The sequence below is a fragment of the Protomyctophum bolini genome (genome assembly GCF_963924005.1).
Source record: "Protomyctophum bolini genome assembly, chromosome: 12".
Classification (NCBI taxonomy): domain Eukaryota; kingdom Metazoa; phylum Chordata; class Actinopteri; order Myctophiformes; family Myctophidae; genus Protomyctophum; species Protomyctophum bolini.
Genome location: NC_137873.1, coordinates 817,833 through 838,235, shown reverse-complemented (window position 1 = coordinate 838,235; position 20,403 = coordinate 817,833). Strand labels below are relative to the sequence as shown.

General features: G+C 42.5%; 1 protein-coding gene across 1 annotated transcript; it reads right to left on the bottom strand.

The window, feature by feature from the left end:
• Window positions 1–7,620: 7,620 nt before the first annotated feature.
• LOC308324957 (histone H3.2) lies at window positions 7,621–8,031 on the bottom strand (the record flags this gene model as incomplete). The annotated part of the gene is made up of 1 exon (XM_080777308.1): window positions 7,621–8,031. The coding sequence occupies one exon, from the start codon at window positions 8,029–8,031 to the stop codon at window positions 7,621–7,623; it is 411 nt and encodes a 136-aa protein (XP_080633434.1).
• Between the last annotated feature and the right edge of the window lie 12,372 nt (window positions 8,032–20,403).

Sequence of the window (20,403 nt, the reverse complement as noted above, 5' to 3'; positions counted from 1 at the left end):
ACTGGGTATATTATTTAATGCAACAAAGAGCTGATCAGTTAACACACATGCTCCTTTGTTACATTAATACATCTGATATGAAAACAGCACTCTAGTTTTTAAGTTATATGATAAGAAACACCACCCTTCCACAGTCCGACACAAGTGTTTCCTATCATTTGTATTCTAAAACAATTTAAACTATGATAAATTGACAATGATACTCAAACTCCTCTTAGCAGACATTCATGGCGAAGCAATAACATAAACTATACTTTTGTTTTGTCTTCCGTTTTTCTATAAAAAGAAGGTTTTCTGACACAAGTAAACACACTCCAGTTGACAACAGCATGGTGGAGTTGATACCACATTCCAATGCCAGAGGTTGTAATACCTTTGTGGTCAAAAACATATTGCTATCAAAATACAAAAAATATGTTTTCATCTTCAATTAACTGCAGGTACATTATGTATTTGGTTATGGCAAACATAAGCTACACTTATACACTACTTCCATGCGTGATGATGTGAGCAGACAAATCTGACTTTGGAACATGATGTTGCATGTTGGCATGCATTATTTTACTTAAACTGGTGTGTACAGTAGACTACACCTTTGTATTAATACAAAAGTATTTGTTGTAGTGTCACATTATGGACAACATGGAGACTATAATGTATTTTATGGACACTACTTCATATGTATTCTTTTCAGAGCCACCCACACTTTCTTTCAATATTTATTCAGCTAAGTGTCATGATCAATGAGGCCAATAATTAAGTACTTATAAGTAATCCGTTCTCAACAGTGATATCAAAGTACATTATAGTAGTAATGGATGGATTCATGACAGAGGTGGCAGTGCATATTTAGGTGAGGTGACTCTTAGACAAGCTTGGTTAAGGCCTATTCATAGTCTAGAATTTGGGTGGTGAGGTGACCATGCCCCATGCCAGACTGTGAAGAGTTGGAGACCATATGACACTTGCTCATAGAAGACTGCAAGAGGTCAAAAGCAATCTGGAGCAAGATGCACGATATAGGCGTGAGGGTGCCATGTCACAGGGACATTTTGTACTGTATTTTTAACTGCAGAAAATATTTTTTGGATATATTTTGGGTTTGTATTTGTGTAACCATTTTTAAGATTTGGAAGACTCGGTGCAAAATGGACAACGTGGTAATAGACGCAAACACTGTTTTTAAACAAATGAACTTAAAAGGAGAAAAACAATGGACCTGAAGAGACTGCACACGCACTTAAACTGGCCCACTTTGGCACTGTAGGGTTAGTAGTAGTAGTGATTTTAGCACAGCCCAGACAAATGTACTTTGTAACATATGTATATATATTTTTTGCCCTTATTCTGCCACAGTGAGTAGTATTCTGATGTGAGGACTCCCGGTCGCGGTATGTCTACATGTTTTATACTTTTAAATGTTTATACTGAGTGTGCGGTTCTGGGGGTGTTGTTGCATGCCAGCGGATAGACACACATGGCACCAAAGCATGGTGCTATTTGTTGGCGAGTGGCGAGACCTTCAGAACAGCACATGCAGGTGCAGGCATTTGGGCGTTGGGGGGTGCTGCGGATAGTACACATGGCACCCAAGCATGGTGCTGTTTGCTCGCGCTCTCTGGCGCCTAAAAGCCTATTCATAGTCTGGATTTCCGGTGGTGAGGTGACCACCGCTCCGGTGGTGAGGTGACCACCGGAGCTGAAATAACGCTGAGCGGCGGTGAGTAAAAACAGAGAGAAGGGCTGGAGCGGTGGCGGTGGTTTGCTCTTCACCGCGGCTCGTGACGTCATGTTGTAGTTCGGTGGTCACCTAACCACCGAAGATCCAGACTATGGGCCGATTCATACTCCTATTTTACCGCTGTTTCGGCGCTGTAGTGCCGAAATGATTTCGGCTCGTCAGAAATTTTCAGTAGCACCGAAGAGCCGACATTAGGACGGTACCCGCCCCCCCGAACCTCAAATGACGTCAAATTGTAGGCTCTACAGCGCCGAACCGACTTTTATTCGGCTCTAAAATAGGAGAATGAATCGGCCCTATGAATAGGCCTTTATGGTTATGGAGCCTCACACAGCTGGACTCAAGTTAACATTAAGAAATGAATGCAGTGATGTGCAGATCAAACTGTTTTCATTCTCCAGTATTGCATGTGTCAGTTCAACATAAAAGGAGTAAATCTAAGGTTGTGATTCTCTGGGTCAGGATGTATCCCCCCCCCCCCCCCCCCCCCCTAGCGATGCTGATTAATAGCAGAATAGCAGATCTACAAGATCACACAGAGTCACAGACTTGCAGTATTGTTATTATTTGCGGGGCACAAGCCCCATCTATGTCGAGCCTTTAGTCAAGTCAAGTCAAGTCACCTTTATTTATATAGCACATTTAAAAACAACAGAAGTTGACCCAAAGTGCTTTCCATATAAAAATTACATCATAAAATACAACATTAAAATAAACGTTTAGCAATACTTCATATAAGAAAAATACAATATTAGAACATTTAAAGAGCATGAAACAACAAAAAAGTCTACTGATTACAAAAAGGTTTAAAACATTTACAGGACTAGGAGCTGAAGGCAATTAGTGTGCACGTAAACAGTGTGTCCTAAACACAAACATTTAATGCCATTGTAACCCCACTAAATAAATAGATCGGACAGGATACAGGAGTATGGAACAAGCATAATAGTTTTATTTATAAATATGGTACAAAAAGGCTTTTATTTGGATATCAAAAAGTATTAAAACGTAGTGTTTGAGTAGACTTATAAAATGTGGAAGAATGGTAGTTTCACACAATACATCATGAATAAATAACAAGGAAAAGGGACAACAGTCCTTTACAGGGCTGTTTCAACTTGAACCAGGTCTCGTAACTCTAACCACACGCACTGTCTTTCACTGGCTCATACAGGCCAACATCTCGACCTGTAGATTCCTCACGTTAATGTCCTACACCGAATGGAGAAGCCACACCCCAAACATTACTCTGTGAACCTCCCAGGCTATACACTACAGCGCACTGCAGCAGTGTGGTGTAGACCAACTGACAAGTCTGCCGCTGATATGAGCGTACCTCTCACAACGCATGAACGTTACGGTGTGGGTACAAGATCTCTGTGGCTGCAGGATGTCTGTGGGGTCCTTCGCGCATGAGACCCACGTCATCACGTATCACGTACGCTCAAAACAGCATCACGTATCACGTACGCTCTAGCCTAACAGATGTCGTTGGTTAGCCAAACAGAGCTAACCTGTTAGCTCTGCCTTGTCTATCTTCTATTTAGCATAATCGTTTCAGGAATTTAACATCACAATGCAACGTTTGGTAGTCCGATATCATGTATTATTAGTCAGTTAAATTAACAATGATTTTACAATATAAATTGTGGTCTCAGAGATATAAATGCCATTAAATGGGGCTCCGTAGCCTGTTGCATGTCAAACTGGGGTTGCTTCTTTGAAATTAAACTGGTTGAGAATCACTGCTACAACTGTAAAAATCTTCTCTTATGGGGGTCCCTGCAATATATTTTAAAAATGGGGGTCCGCATGAATGATAAGATCAATGTGGGGGTACTTGGCATGAAAAAGTTTGGGAATCACTGGTCTTGAGAACCTATTGAATATATTTTCCCATAAATTGGTTATTGCTAACGGTGGCTTTCTAAACATAATTGAGCTATAGATAGTCAGTCAGTCTGGTCAAGCTGGTCAGATAGACCTATTTGTTACAGCAGATCTGCTAGCTCACAATGTTGTGATCTTGTAGATCTGCTCATTTCATATAGGCAATGTATGTAGGGTAAAAGGTTAATAATTAGATGTCATACTGTGCAGATTGTAGATTGTACTGCTGATTGGACTGTAGGCCTATTCACATGCAAGTAACTTTAGGCAAAAGTGTCACAAAGCAACAAAAAAAAGCACTGGTGGTAGTACTATATGAGTGATTTGTAGATTTAGAGATGAATTATGGATCTGTCTGTCTGTCTGTCTGTCTGTCTGTCTGCCTGTCTGTCTGTCTGCCTGCCTGCCTGCCTGTCTGTCTGCCTGCCTGCCTGCCTGCCTGCCTGCCTGCCTGCCTGCCTGCCTGCCTGCCTGCCTGCCTGCCTGCCTGCCTGTCTGTCTGTCTGCCTGCCTGCCTGCCTGCCTGCCTGTCTGTCTGTCTGTCTGTCTGTCTGTCTGCCTGCCTGTCTGCCTGCCTGCCTGCCTGCCTGCCTGTCTGTCTGTCTGTCTGTCTGTCTGTCTGAAAGTGCCACTACACTCTCCAGTTGGAGGGTCAGCAGTGATTGACCAAGTGACTCCTCCTCCAGGCTTTCAGCTATAGACGAATCCACAGAGTGACGCCCCGGGCGCATTACACTTATTACACTACACTATTACACGTATTACACTATGCTATTACACTACGCTATTACACCACCACACTTATTACACTACGCTATTACACTACTACACTTATTACACTACACTTATTACACTACGCTATTACACTACTACACTTATTACACTATGCAATTACACTACTACACTTATTACACTGTGCTATTACACTTATCATAGTTCATAGTATCATTACACATGTCATAGCAGCATCCACCCACCTGGTAGGTACCAACATGGATCATGAATCGTTCAATAAATGAACGATTAAATAAAAGAAGCAGAAAGTGTGCTACAATGTGCCACAACATAGTGAAAACCTTCTTTTTTATTGATGATGTGTTATGCCTCATTCATACTTTGTCACACCACAGCGGCGCATGACGACAATAGCCAACCTACAAGCTCACAACACCTCCATTTGATATGCATTGTGAGTTTGAAGGTCTGTTATTTTTGCGTGCGACAGAATACATTAGGCAATTCTTTTCAACAGAAATTCAAATACATATTTGAGGTGCAGCAGGAGGCACCAGGACTGGAGGTGCAGCAGGAGGAGGACTGAGCTGGTTGAGTGGCAGAAATGGCTGAGAATAAGCCGGGCTTAGCTGGGGAAGAGTAGGGTGTGAATGCACCACCTGAACCGGTGTGCATATGACATGTGTAATGATACTATGAACTATGATAAGTGTAATAGCACAGTGTAATAAGTGTAGTAGTGTAATAGCATAGTGTAATACGTGTAATAGTGTAGTGTAATAAGTGTAATGCGCCCGGGGCGTCACTCTGTGGATTCGTCTATAGCTGAAAGCCTGGAGGAGGAGTCACTTGGTCAATCACTGCTGACCCTCCAACTGGAGAGTGTAGTGGCACTTTCAGACAGACAGACAGACAGACAGACAGGCAGGCAGGCAGGCAGACAGGCAGACAGACAGGCAGGCAGACAGACAGACAGACAGACAGACAGACAGACAGACAGACAGACAGACAGACAGACAGACAGACAGACAGACAGACAGACAGACAGACACCCAGGCAGGCAGACAGACAGACAGACAGACAGACAGACAGACAGACAGACAGACAGACAGACAGACAGACAGACAGACAGACAGACACCCAGGCAGGCAGGCAGGCAGGCAGGCAGGCAGGCAGGCAGGCAGACAGACAGACAGGCAGGCAGGCAGGCAGGCAGGCAGGCAGACAGGCAGGCAGACAGACAGACAGACAGACAGACAGACAGACAGACAGACAGACAGACAGACAGACAGACAGACACCCAGGCAGGCAGGCAGACAGACAGACAGACAGACAGACAGACAGACAGACAGACAGACAGACAGACAGACAGACAGACACCCAGGCAGGCAGGCAGGCAGGCAGGCAGGCAGACAGACAGACAGACAGGCAGGCAGGCAGGCAGACAGACAGACAGGCAGGCAGGCAGACAGACAGACAGACAGGCAGACAGACAGACAGACAGACAGACAGACAGACAGACAGACAGACAGACAGACAGACAGACAGACAGACAGACAGACAGACAGACAGATCCATAATTCATCTCTAAATCTACAAATCACTCATATAGTACTACCACCAGTGCTTTTTTTTGTTGCTTTGTGACACTTTTGCCTAAAGTTACTTGCATGTGAATAGGCCTACAGTCCAATCAGCAGTACAATCTACAATCTGCACAGTATGACATCTAATTATTAACCTTTTACCCTACATACATTGCCTATATGAAATGAGCAGATCTACAAGATCACAACATTGTGAGCTAGCAGATCTGCTGTAACAAATAGGTCTATCTGACCAGCTTGACCAGACTGACTGACTATCTATAGCTCAATTATGTTTAGAAAGCCACCGTTTCTGGCAGTGTCCAGCAATAACCAATTTATGGGAAAATATATTCAATAGGTTCTCAAGACCAGTGATTCCCAAACTTTTTCATGCCAAGTACCCCCACATTGATCTTATCATTCATGCGGACCCCCATTTTTAAAATATATTGCAGGGACCCCCATAAGAGAAGATTTTTACAGTTGTAGCAGTGATTCTCAACCAGTTTAATTTCAAAGAAGCAACCCCAGTTTGACATGCAACAGGCTACGGAGCCCCATTTAATGGCATTTATATCTCTGAGACCACAATTTATATTGTAAAATCATTGTTAATTTAACTGACTAATAATACATGATATCGGAGTACCAAACGTTGCATTGTGATGTTAAATTCCTGAAACGATTATGCTAAATAGAAGATAGACAAGGCAGAGCTAACAGGTTAGCTCTGTTTGGCTAACCAACGACATCTGTTAGGCTAGAGCGTACGTGATACGTGATGCTGTTTTGAGCGTACGTGATACGTGATGACGTGGGTCTCATGCGCGAAGGACCCCACAGACATCCTGCAGCCACAGAGATCTTGTACCCACAACGGCGTTTGTGAGACCCACAACTGACGTCCTGTCATCTGCCTGTCCAGAACCTCTTTAAATATACGTCTCACTTAGGACTCTACTACCCTCTAGGGGTTACACCATTGACAATGAATGGCCAGTTCTGAGTGTTTGTGTTAACACAAACATTGAAGACAAGGACATACATTGTGATTGGCCAGAATGAGATGATGTATGATGACGTATAAGAGCGCCCCTCAATTCACACGGGTGTGATTTGTTTGCATATTCAGTATTCTTCTAATGTCATTTCACAAATATGTTTCCTTTGCTTGGTGTTCTGTGTAAAGCACATTGAATTGCCTTGTTGAAATAAAATTGGCTTTGCCTTTCATAGTAACCCAAAAAAGTGATTATTACTTACAAATGAATGCTAATAATTTAATGTGAATGGGTGTCTGAGATAATTAATAATAATTTCATGTGAATGGGTGTCTGAGATAATTAATAGTAAGGAGCACACACAGGTACCAGTTTTAATGACTTATTATAGCCTTCACACAATGCAACTCCAATGATATACAGCATTTGTATTGTTTTATTGTGCAATGGCATTGATGAATAAACACTTAGAATTTTAATGTGCACATGTGAGTTAGTCAAATTTTCTAAGCACACATTACCAAATGAATAGTCATTTTTGGCTCATTGTTCAGTTAGTTAAAAGTGCATAACTAGTCAATATCAAAGGATAATAGCTCTTTAAATAACAAATTTGGTGGCTCTTAAAAGAGCCGTTTTGGGGGTGTGGCAGTGACAGATGAGTTTATGCACGTTCTCCGCGGATACGACGGGCCAGCTGGATGTCTTTGGGCATGATGGTCACCCTCTTGGCGTGGATGGCGCACAGGTTGGTGTCTTCAAACAGACCGACCAGATAAGCCTCTGCGGACTCCTGCAGAGCCATGACGGCGGAGCTCTGGAAGCGAAGGTCGGTCTTGAAGTCCTGTGCGATCTCCCTCACCAGGCGCTGGAAGGGCAGCTTGCGGATCAGCAGCTCGGTGGATTTCTGGTAACGACGGATCTCCCTCAGAGCCACTGTACCGGGACGGTAACGGTGAGGCTTTTTCACTCCGCCGGTGGCCGGCGCGCTCTTACGAGCTGCCTTGGTGGCGAGCTGCTTTCTGGGCGCTTTGCCCCCGGTGGACTTACGAGCTGTCTGCTTAGTTCTGGCCATTGTCTGTTCACTCTGTTGTATAGAGGTCTAGAATAGAATGACTAAGCAGAGCAAACTGCTGATTTTATTAGCGCCACGGAGACGCCGTCGTCCTATGATTGGTCAGTGTTCTGAAACCTCCTTGTTTGGGGAGGTACCATGCATCACTGGCACCGATTGGAGGGGAGCTCTTTACACACGTCAATCTGACTGGGACTGCTGTAATATAGCTAATAAATACTATGGAATACCAGTTTCCAGCAAACTGAAACAAATAATATACATGCATTGCTCTATGACACGGGGCAAATAAATAAACATTTCTACAAGAGCACTCAAAAGGTTAAAAATGAGGAGAGAGTGGATAGAATGTATTATTATTCCAGTCCCATTGATCTTCGAAGAACCAGGGGCCTATTTCACGAAACTTGGATTAGAGATTAAGCCGGGCTTTAACACATATCCTGCCTTAATATATCCCGGATCAGTGCTTAACCGGTTTCATGAAAGCTGGTTGATCTTGCCAGATTAACTTAACCAGTTAACCTGGATATGTTGAGGCTTGATTCGGTTTCATGAAAGTGATGCTACATTAGTTACCATGGAAACTTATGCTTTGGATTTAGCCTGCTCCGGACCAGGCTAACAGCCAGGTTTAACCTAATCCTGATGTCTTTACTGTTCATTAAGCAGTCAAACTGATCACAAACCAATGATGTTTTCCAGATTTATTCAATTATTATGGGTTAATGTTGCCTTATTTGTATCGGTCTGCATTAAAGGACTAATTTAAGCACTATATAAAATCAAATAACCAAAATATATAGGCTGCACAACATCATGACAGCTTGTGAGCTTGTAGATCAGCTGCTTTTGGTGAATGTTTCCCATGAATAGGTTTGCTGTCGTGCAAGTGCACGGTTAAGAATAATTATTATATTATATTATTATTCTTTGTAAAAGTGAAAACTACTAAATATTACCATTACTCATTGTTTTACATATTGTAACGTTTCACCCACTACTAGTCCTACATACTTACACCTAGAAACCCCATTCAAACCTATTTAGGTTCATCCTACGGTGGACATGTGTGCCTGAAAAGGAATCTTTAAAATGTTTCATAGTTTTAGAAATATAGTGCTTTCAAATTTGAGACATTTATAGGCAGATAGTGGCACTTCAAAAAATCACTTTCACCTAGAAACTCCATTCACACTTTGTAAAATTCAGCTTACTGTGGAAACACATGCTGGAACTTTTTACTTTGAAATGTTTTGTCGTTTCTGAGTTATTTAACTTAAAGCGGGGATGACACGCCCCTCGGGAAGCTATTAAGGCTATTAACGCTAGCATCTAGATTGTGACGTACTTACGGGCCAGCTCAATTTGACCAATAAAATTGATCTTGTATCTGGTCTAAATGTCAGAGCGGCTCTGGGCTCTGCGAGTTAGCGTTCCTGGTGGCTATCAACTCATGCTAGTGGTTTTGAGGTCACTTTTAGCTTCATAGCTGGGTAAAAGTTTGGTGGAAAAATTAATTTCTTGCTCTAAAATATTCATTAGAATGATATTGAGTTGACGTGTAAGTTTTGGCGTAAACTGTTGCATAATCGCAATTTCGCGTGACGGGTTCCATCGTACCTATCTTGTCTATCTGTCTCCCCCGCTCCCCATGCGCTCAACCACGGCTAAGTGCTGAGCCCGGAGCCCTGGCCAGTTTACCACTGGTCTGCCTGTCTAGCGACACTGCGCCAGGCTCTCTCTCTCTCTCTCTCTCTCACACACACACACACACACACACACACACACACACACACACACACACACACACACACACACACACACACACACACACACACACTCTCTCTCTCTCTCTCTCTCTCTCTCTCTCACACACACCGATATGGGGGGGGCGGTCTCTCTCTCTCTCTCTCTCACACACACACACAGGTTCAGGGAGGCATGGCCGATTATCGCATGGGTGACAATTTGACAAAGCTTTGTAAATAATAAACACAACTATTCGCGTTCACAACAGCTATACACAGGCTAAAACATATCGATATAATCCATTTGGTATTAAAATGAACGTCACCCCACTTGATCTAGTAAGAGTATAATATCTGTTCCAACGTGGGCTTTGTGACATACTGTACAAAGAAAATGTGTGCTGTAAGCCCTTACTTTTCTATGGAGATAAAGACTAATCATTGTGTATATTCCTGCACTATACCTGCATCGAGTGATCTTGGTACATAGAAGTTGATCTATTGAAGATTCTGACCTTCAAAGTACATCATTTTTGTTTTGATTGTATTGCTGTATTGTTCTTTCTGCTTTGGCAATGTAAACGTATGTTTTCTCATGCCAATAAAGCCCTTTGAATTGAATTGAGAGGCACAGATTCTGTGCGCGGGTAAAGTGCGCTGGGCAGTACTAGTGAAAGTGTACTGCAGGAGGCGGGACATAGCTTGGGGGGAGGGCTGTCAGTCAGTCATCGATAGTTTTGATAGGCCGGCCTGCCTACAGCATTTTACCACCGCATTTTACTACAGCAGTCTAGTTTCACGTCAGGAGTAGGCGTGGCAGGCAGACGAGAGGCGCGAATATACAGTCGTTTTATGTTTGAGCACAGTGACACACATAGAGAAATACAAGATCCCAGGATTTTTTCCCAACTTCGGACTCGATCGACATTATGCCTCAACATCGTCGCTGTGTGTTTGGTTGTGCGAATTTCTCCACGCTGTTCCCCTTTCCTCATAAGGAACTGTATCCGTGGCTTCGGCAAAAATGGTTGGAGTTCACACATTTTGAAGAAGGGGGGGTTTTCAACAACTCACGTTTGTGTGATAAGCACTTCTCAGACGGCAGCTTTGAGAACAAACTTCGATTCACGGCGGGATTTGCAAGCCACCTTTTCCTGTCAAAGGACGCAATACCGTCCACTTACACGGTTGGAAACTCTCCTCCACCAAAGGTAATTAATTCTACTCTCGTTTGTAGCTAATATAGTCGTTTCAGAGGTTATATGAACGATGTAATGATTTGATCATTATGTGTTTTCAGCCAACCACTAGAGACTTTGGATGCCAGTGCGTTGTGGTGACAAAGACAGTCAAATCTCAGGCACATCTGAAACCAAAGATGCGAAGTGCAGGTGTGTGTGTGTCTGTCTGTCTGTTTTTCTGCACCAAGGTATAGACCAGTCAGTCGGTCGGTCAGTCTGTCTGTCTGCACCAAGGTATAGACTGGTCGGTCTGTCCTGTAATTGTGTGTGTGTGTGTGTGTGTGTGTGTGTGTGTGTGTGTGTGTGTGTGTGTGTGTGTGTGTGTGTGTGTGTGTGTGTGTGTGTGTGTGTGAGTGAGAGAGAGAGAGAGATCGCTAAAGTAATATGGGTACCAATATATGGCTGTATACATTAGGCCTATGTTATAAGAAACTGAGTTGGCTAATGTGGTAATAGTGGTAGTAAACTAAGTATCTTGAGATTATATTGGTCCATACATCACAGCATCACAGCAGCTGTTTTTGACAATCTTTGCATATTATGACATGCCCAAAATAGTGTCAACAGGTCAGTGTGATCTTCATATATTATGGAGAAGGCCATATATGGAGACATGATGTCACGAGACTCCATATATACAGATTACTACATCGTAGTTACATTATTACAAAACATTATGCCAGCATTGTTTTTGAGTCGTGCAACCACTCCAAGGAACAGTTTTGTCCCTATGGGACTATGTGACTGTTACTATGGGACTATGTTACTACCGTATGTTTAGAGTACCAATAGGCGGTGCTGCACCACTCGCTTCAGACTGGTCTGATTTTCTAAGTTACATGCTGTTTTTTATTGTCTAAGTTTTGTAATTTGTTTCTTTGTGTGAATTAGGAATCCAGGTGCGTCCAAACACAAGGAGTGCTTCAACATGGATGCCTGACCAGTGTGGCATTGACTATCCAGAGACACGGCACACATCCACACCCACATCCACACCCACGTCAACACCAACGTCCACACCCATGTCGACTCCCACATCCACACCTGTAAAAAGGCCACGGATTTTAGCTGCAGCAGCAGAGAACGTGGAGAGCATGGACAGCACGGGGACGCAGACGTATGTGCCTGATGACTCTGTCTCTGAAGATGTCGGTGCACAGGATATTCGCAGGTAATAATAATAATCTAATGCTCTTTGATGAGCCCCTGCCCTTTGTGTTTGTTATGAAATCATATATCTGTTCTAACATGTTGTAATATCTTCTCTCCAGTACTCCAGCTTCCAGTGCAAGGAAGTACATCGTGTTTGAGGACAACTTGCTTCAGCTGCTCAACACATGTCCTAATTGCACCCGCAAATGTGGACTGCAGAAGCACGTGCTGGGAACTTTCCTGTCTGTCACCCAGGTAATTAAATCATGTGTAAATGGTGCATTTATATAGTGCCTTTATCCAAAATGCTTTACATAGATTGTGCATTACATTCACCCATTCACACACGCATTCATACACTGATGGCGGCGGAAACCATGCAAGCTGCTCATCTGGAGAAATTAGGGGACAGTGTCTCGCTCAAGGACACTTCAGCACTAACTCTGGGGAAGCCCAGGTTCCTTCCGGTTGCCATGTGGCCGCTCAACCTCCTGAGCCACAGTCACCCCATGTATAATAACTATAGTTCATGTGTAATTCTTTCTCATTTCTCTTTGTATCATTTCTGCTTTTGCTCTTTATCCATTAGACCTGCTTCCACTGTGAACATACCGCTAAGTGGCAAAGCCAGCCTTATCTTGGTAGCATCCCAGCTGGGAACATTCTGCTTTCCGCAGCTGTGGCTTTTAATGGCGCCTCATTTATTCAGGTCCACAAGGTAAGTTGATGTGTAGATCATCAACAACTACAGTTGGTACTAAACACATTGGTATAGTATTAGTGACCATGTTCTTCTTGTTGTAAACGTAGGTTCTGTCATCACTGCGGCTCCAGTCCTTCACTCCGAGGACTTACTACCGCCACCAACGGTCATACCTTCATCCAACCATTCTTCACCATTGGAAGATGGAGCAGGCCAAGGTTTTGGCTGTTGCGAAGGCAGCTGGCAAGCCCATTACTTTGGCAGGCGACATGAGAGCTGACTCGCCGGGTTAGTATAACTACGTTTAGTTCACCTTCATTGCTATTTTCTTGTGGAAATGCCGTAATAACCGTCTCTCTCACCCCACAGGCCACAGCGCAAAGTATGGATCATACACTATGATGGACGTGGACCTAAACAGGATCTTGGACATCCAACTTGTGCAGGTAGGAATTATGTAATGGTCATAGTCTTCACATCTTTGTCCAGAATTAACCTGTACATTAGCAAACTCATTGTTTTTGTTGACAGAGCAATGAGCAAGGCGTCCGCTACAGCAACAACATGGAAATCGCAGGTTTCACCAGGAGCCTGTCATTTCTGGAGTCAGCTGGCTTGACAATAGGTGCCATTGTAACTGACCGTCACCTGCAGGTACAGAAGTACATGAAGGAGCAGAAAAAGGACATCCAGCACTTCTACGATGCCTGGCATGTAGCCAAAGGTTGTTTATTGAGCCAAGCAATCGCAGTAAATTAGTGATATTATTATTAGTGTTATTATTCACAAGACATTTTTTGTCTATTTGTTATTACTTAGCATGTCTAAACTAATTATTTTCTTGTGAACTCTTTTTTTATTTTCTTCTTTCTTTCTCTTCTCTCTCTTATCCTGTTCAAAGCCCTGTCCAAGAAACTGGAGGCTCTTGGGAAGGAGCGTGGCTGTGATGAGGTCAAAGTGTGGAGAAAGAGCTCTGTGAACCACCTGTACTGGTGCACATCCACGTCGCAGAGTGGGGAAGAGGCCGTGGCTAAGTGGAAATCCATCACCAACCACGTGCAGAACGTCCACGCCCACGCCAATCCACTGTTCCCCAACTGTGTCCATGACTACCTTGCACGGAGAGCATGGCTGTTACCAAGTGAGAAATTTACATTGTCTACTCTACATCTTATGCTGAAATCCTACAAATGTACTTCTTCATTACTTTATTCTAAACATGAATTACATAATTTATATTATTAAAAATAACCATTTATGCTATCTACAGCTATTTGTGACACTTAGGCCTGGGCTATACCTATATGGAATTAAAAAAAACTGCCCATACGACAAAGATATGTGTCCACACAAACTCGTTGAACACAGGAGAACATCAATGCAATAGCAGGTTTCAATTGTAGGCTATATTTGATTTTATATTTACACGTATGAGGTGCCAAATACAAATACATAGGCCTATCACATTTGTAATGAAGGAATAAGTACAGCATTTTAAAAGCCACCTAAATTGTGAGTGGAAGTGGAACACGTTTCTTGCATTGTCTGTCAGGCGTGGCAGCATGGCTTTGTAGTGTTAGCACAGTCTTTGGCGGTACATTTGGCAGCTTGTATCTGTAGAAATGAATATTTGATAAATAAACACAGATGCTGCCAATGGTCAGTAGAGGGCAGTGCAGTCTTCATATTGTGAGAACATGCGCAGTAGCAGATAGACATGTCAGTCACTCCATGTCTTTCCAGTTTGGGAACTGTTCTATTAACAAACATTACAGTCGTCATAAATAAATGTCGTCATCAGTTGTAATTGTCATGACACTTTTGTTCTGATTTTTAAACTGATAAGTGGTGATCTTTACATCCTCTGTTTTTATCATTCCTCAGACACCAAAGCCTGTGAACGGTTTTGTGACCTGGTGCTGAAAGCTCCATTGCTGAAGGACATTGCCAAGATCAGTCCTCACGCACAGACCTCATCCTTGGAGAGTTTTCACGCTCTGTTATTGCGTTGGGCCCCCAAGAATGTGGTCTTTCCGTTCATTGGAATGCTGTGCAGGTTGGTGAATTTAGTAAGAATGCTTGCAGCTTAGTATAAGATGTAAAACATTTTTTTTGATTATTATTATTACTTTTTTTTTGTTGCTTTTCTGCCTTTGTTGATAGTATCAAGTGAATGCACTGTGACGCTGTCAGGCCAGAGCCTATATGTGGCATGCGCCTGGACCACTTGTTGGTGCCCCAACTGTAAAACATTCCCATGGCCATGAAATTCCTGGATTTTTTTTTAAATTAGAAAAACACATTTCCGGGCCTTGAATTACTCTGTATGTATATACATTGTTTTTGGCTGTTGACATTGTTCATAAAACATGTCTAACATCTAACAGAAATGTGTAATGAGCTCCGTGAGTGCGGCCTAATGTATACATCACGTCACAACGAAAAGAACAGCTTCACAAGCTCACAACACGTTGCACTGTGTTACTCGTGTTGCACCGTGTTATCGTGTTATGCGATACTCGATAGCATGTGTACAAATGTGTGGGAACCCTGTTTAATTGAAAATGTTCCAAAATGTATGTACTGGATGTAATTCAGGCCTAGAGTACTAATTGCCCCCCCCTTATATTTCAGATTGCTTTTGGCTTGCCTGCATTACAATGAGAACGCAGCACGTCAGCGTCTTCTGGGGCCAGATGGAAAGCCAAAAACCACTGTGCGTTTCCCCAAGTTCAAGAAGGGCGAATACTCCAGGGCCTTTGTGAAGGCCAAGCCGACATTCGGTACGTTCCAATATGGATTGATTGACTGGTTTGATTATCATATATAAACAAAAAATAATTCCAAGAAGAACTGCTTTGTTTCCCTGGTGGTGAATGCTGCAGACTAACAGGGAATTTGTCTTGGTCAAGAGCACTGCAATAACTGATACATACAGCACCACACACACAATCATAAGTTGCATGTCCTTTTCCAGTTCAGATTCCCATAGATTTTTATTGATTGGCTCGGCAGCATTTGAATACGAAACAAATGACACCTTTATATATTTCCACATAACCCATTGGCCTGACTATTGGCTCACACCCTATAATAATAATAATATTATGCAAACAATATGATGCCTGAATTTGTGAAACAAGTTTTGAGTCTGCATGTCTTGTTCTGTATTAGTCTATGTGGACGCCTTACAGCAGCTCTTGGTGGTGGTGGTGAAGGACCCACGTCCGTATCAGGAGATGATTGAGGCCATTGAAGTCCCACCAGCTCTTTGTGCCGAATACGAGAGGCCCGGCCCAGATGAAGATCTGTCCAGATGGTCCCGTTTTGCTGCCGAACCGTGATCAGTGATCACCACCAGGGCAGGTCAGTAGTGTTTATTGTGAAGCTTGGAGCTATCTTTGCGGAGCACAAGTCTTTATAATGAACACTCTAAAATCATTCTAACATGATTTTAGTTGTTTAGTTGTTTTGTATCATCTGTTTCATGCTGTCTCGAGATCCTTTCCCATTGTCGTCGTCCCCCCGTCCTCTGTCCCCACTCTTGTTTTGTTTTTTGTATCATCTGTTTCATGCTGTCTCGAGATCCTTTCCCATTGTCGTCGTCCCCCACCCCCAACGCACACACACACACCTACCTGCCTGCCTTGACAGGCACACACACACACACACACACACACACAAAATTAACTTTGGATGGCTGCTGTCGCCCCACTAGTGAATAAGTTGAGCCCAGATGTTCCTACACTACTGGTAAAATTGACAGGCACACACACACACACACACAAAATTAACTTTGGATGGCTGCTGTCGCCCCACTAGTGAATAAGTTGAGCCCAGATGTTCCTACACTACTGGTAAAATTGACAGGCACACACACACACACACACACAAAATTAACTTTGGATGGCTGCTGTCGCCCCACTAGTGAATAAGTTGAGCCCAGATGTTCCTACACTACTGGTAAAATTGACAGGCACACACACACACACACACAAAATTAACTTTGGATGGCTGCTGTCGCCCCACTAGTGAATAAGTTGAGCCCAGATGTTCCTACACTACTGGTAAAATTGACAGGCACACACACACACACACACAAAATTAACTTTGGATGGCTGCTGTCGCCCCACTAGTGAATAAGTTGAGCCCAGATGTTCCTACACTACTGGTAAAATTGACAGGCACACACACCCCCCCCACCCCCCACCCCATGTGTCTGTCCTCTGTCCCCACTCTCGGCCTGCACCTTGTCGTGGTGAGTGGGCTTTTAAACTAAGCCAGGCCATTTAACCCATTTATACCGATGAGGCCGATTCTGAAAACGTTTACAGTTTATTCTGCCAGTTTGTTCTGCCAGCTGATTAGTTTATTGGAGGTTATCAGCGACAACAGTCATGGTATTGCATGACCTTTAGTATTTTGTGATATAATTTGTATTATTTACTTCATGATATATTTAGTATAATGTTTATGGTCAGACGGTGACAAGAAAACAAACACTTAAACACACTTCAAGAGTTTATGCCATGATACGTCTGTGATTTTTCTTTTTTCCATGCTAGGTATGGCTGCTGTGTTGTGATGACTTCATCTTCTGGTTTAGTTTGAGCTGGACACCTGTGACCTTCAAGCTAAAGTTTACATTATAGCTAGTAGATATATTTCTCATCACAGCATGTATTTCACACATTTTGACATCAATTTAGTTTTTTTTGTTCTATTTTCTCATTCTGTTCTCATAATATTATTGATATCACATATCAAACGTTTATCCATCTTTATGATATTTTGTGTTGCGTAATTGAGTCTTTGCAACACAATTACACACTTGCAAGAAGTGTCCAATATTGCTAATCACCCCAACACACACACACACACACACACACCAATTTCATCCCAGTAAAGAGAAGTCCTGCCCAAGAGAAGTCCAGCGCTTCAGCCAGAAGAATTTAAAAGGCTTCGTCAGTGCTCAACAGGGACAACTTGCATCAGATGCACCCAATTTCATCCCCTCTCTCATCACCATTTCTCCACCACTGAGAGTAACATAAAATGGCAAACAGCAGGTGTATACAGCAGATCTACAGTAGCACAAGTTCAGCAAGTGACCTTTCCAGTTTAGCTATTTAACGTATCAAGTGGTTATTGAAATATCTACAGCATCTGGTGTCTTTTCATTTATGCCCATTCAAATATTTTAGATAAAGTTGTTAGTTTAGACTGGTTTAGACTGTATTCTATCTCTATCAAAGTGTTCTGGCAATTTTTCTATTTTGTAATGCTTTATCTTGACAGACATGTGGCCTGGAACGCATAAAACCTTATTTTTCACCTGCAAGTCTGACTCATGTCCAGTATGTAATTTACTGGCAAACAGCCGATCTACAATCCCACTTGGTAACAGTACCATTACCAAAGCATGTGGCACTTATTATCTATTCTTTTATATCTAAAATAAGTAAATAACAAGTAGTCCATCTTTTAGAGCAGTGTTTTTCAACCCATACCAAGGCCCATTATTTATTTGGCATTTGAGACACGGACCACCACTGAATGATATTTAGCCTGTCAGATTGTTATCTTTGGATATGATTTTCCACAATTCCATGCTGTATTGATGTGGTACCACAACAGGTAAACGTTGATCATAACAATTCTACATTTTCTCTAAATTCACACTCAATTAACAAAATATAAGGGTTCATTTGGTTACAAATCTTGCATAATTTAGTATTCTAGCACTTCTTGTGCCCCCCTCAGTTTTACTTCAACCTGTACATAGATTTAATGTTTTTGAGATGTCTCAATTTTGGGTGGTGGTACTCTGCCTTTTTCATGTCAAGGACCACCAGAATTATCTGTATTTTGCCAAAAGGGCTCCCTGTCCTGAATGGGTTACAACTGTGTATATACTTCCCCATATTGTGCCCTAAATCTAAATTGTTTTAGCACATTAAATCAGACTTCATTGCAATCTATGCCCGGCATCCATCCACATGTGACATGTGTTATAATTTAGATAAGTATTTTATTGTATGCAGCCATACATCCATTAACCACTTCCAACGTGGCATCACTATTTTGGGAATGTCATGTGAACATTTTCTCTTTTCGCCCGCCCCCAAACAAATAGTGAAAATAGTTGATCTACAAGCTCTGAATGCGTCGCTTGGCAACGCGTTGAGAGCTTGTAGATCCACTATTTTTGTTTTTTAGAAATGGGGCTGTGGTAGGTTATTTATTTTTGCCACACTCTTTCTGAAATTACGCCTCTGTGAAGGTGTGACTGTTTCAGTGAATTCTTTGGAAATTGACATTCCAAAAATACGCACACCAGGTTGAAAGTGGTTAGGTCTTGCGAGTGATATAACTGCACAATTACAATGCCACTAACCTGAGCAACGATGGCCTATGGATAAGGCAAATGTATAGGCCTGTACTTTGTATGTCGCTTGGTTGTATGACCAGAGTTTTACTTATTTTCATTTCGTACAACAAAGTATAAATTAGACTTGTACTACAAACTCCCCAAGAGACCTGGCTAATGTCATGGTTACAGATATCTTACAGGCACAAGATTTAAGTAGGGGTGTTTGTGATGATGCAAAACATCTAAGGAGCATGTATATGCCATTTCAACAGCATCTGTGGTAGGGCCATGTGAAATAAGGGCAAAAGGTCATTTGAACCTGTGCACAATGTTTCCCCAGAGAACTAAACTTTCCTGCAGCATGTGAAACTCTTACTTGAGTGCGGGTGTCAGACACTGAAAAGATGAAAGCTACAAGCTCACAACTCGTTTTGCTGCAATGTGTTGTCAGCTTGTAGATCAGCAATATCTAGTACATCTAATATAGTGCATTACAAAACCCAACCAGAAACATGTAATGTGTTACACATGAACAAGCAGCTTTATTTCAGTAACACTGAACCCCAAATTTCTCCTGATGTGCTGGTCGGTACCTTGCATGGCTTCCGCCGCAATCGGTGTATGAATGTGTGGGTGAATGTAATGCACAAACAAAATAAAGCCTATATAAAATTATCATTACCACCTAACATAAAAATAATAAAAAATAGGCAGAAAGACAATAGGCATCAGGGACAACAAGCGTGTGTGCCTGTTGGGAGGACGTGGCGTGTGGAGTGGAGGCAGCCGGAATCCTCTGTACTGCCCATCAGGAGAGGGATAAGCACCCCTAATTTGGGTGACGGCACACGATGGGATGACCCTCCGGTTCCCTTTTCCCAAATACCCCCAACACCACCTCACGAAGGAGCGGTACGCTGTGTACCGGTAACGCCTAAAAAGAATCAATGACATGCGAAAATGATTTACTACAAATACTCTTGCACATGGAAAGGAAAGGACATAGCATTTTGATTACATCATAAAAGTGAAAGGGTTTGACAAGCACTGATGCCAAGAGGAAATTGACAACAATGGAAATACAAGTATAAGAAATACAATTATTTATTTATAGTATACTTACTCGTGCTCTGAGAAGTCCGCTTCTCCTTC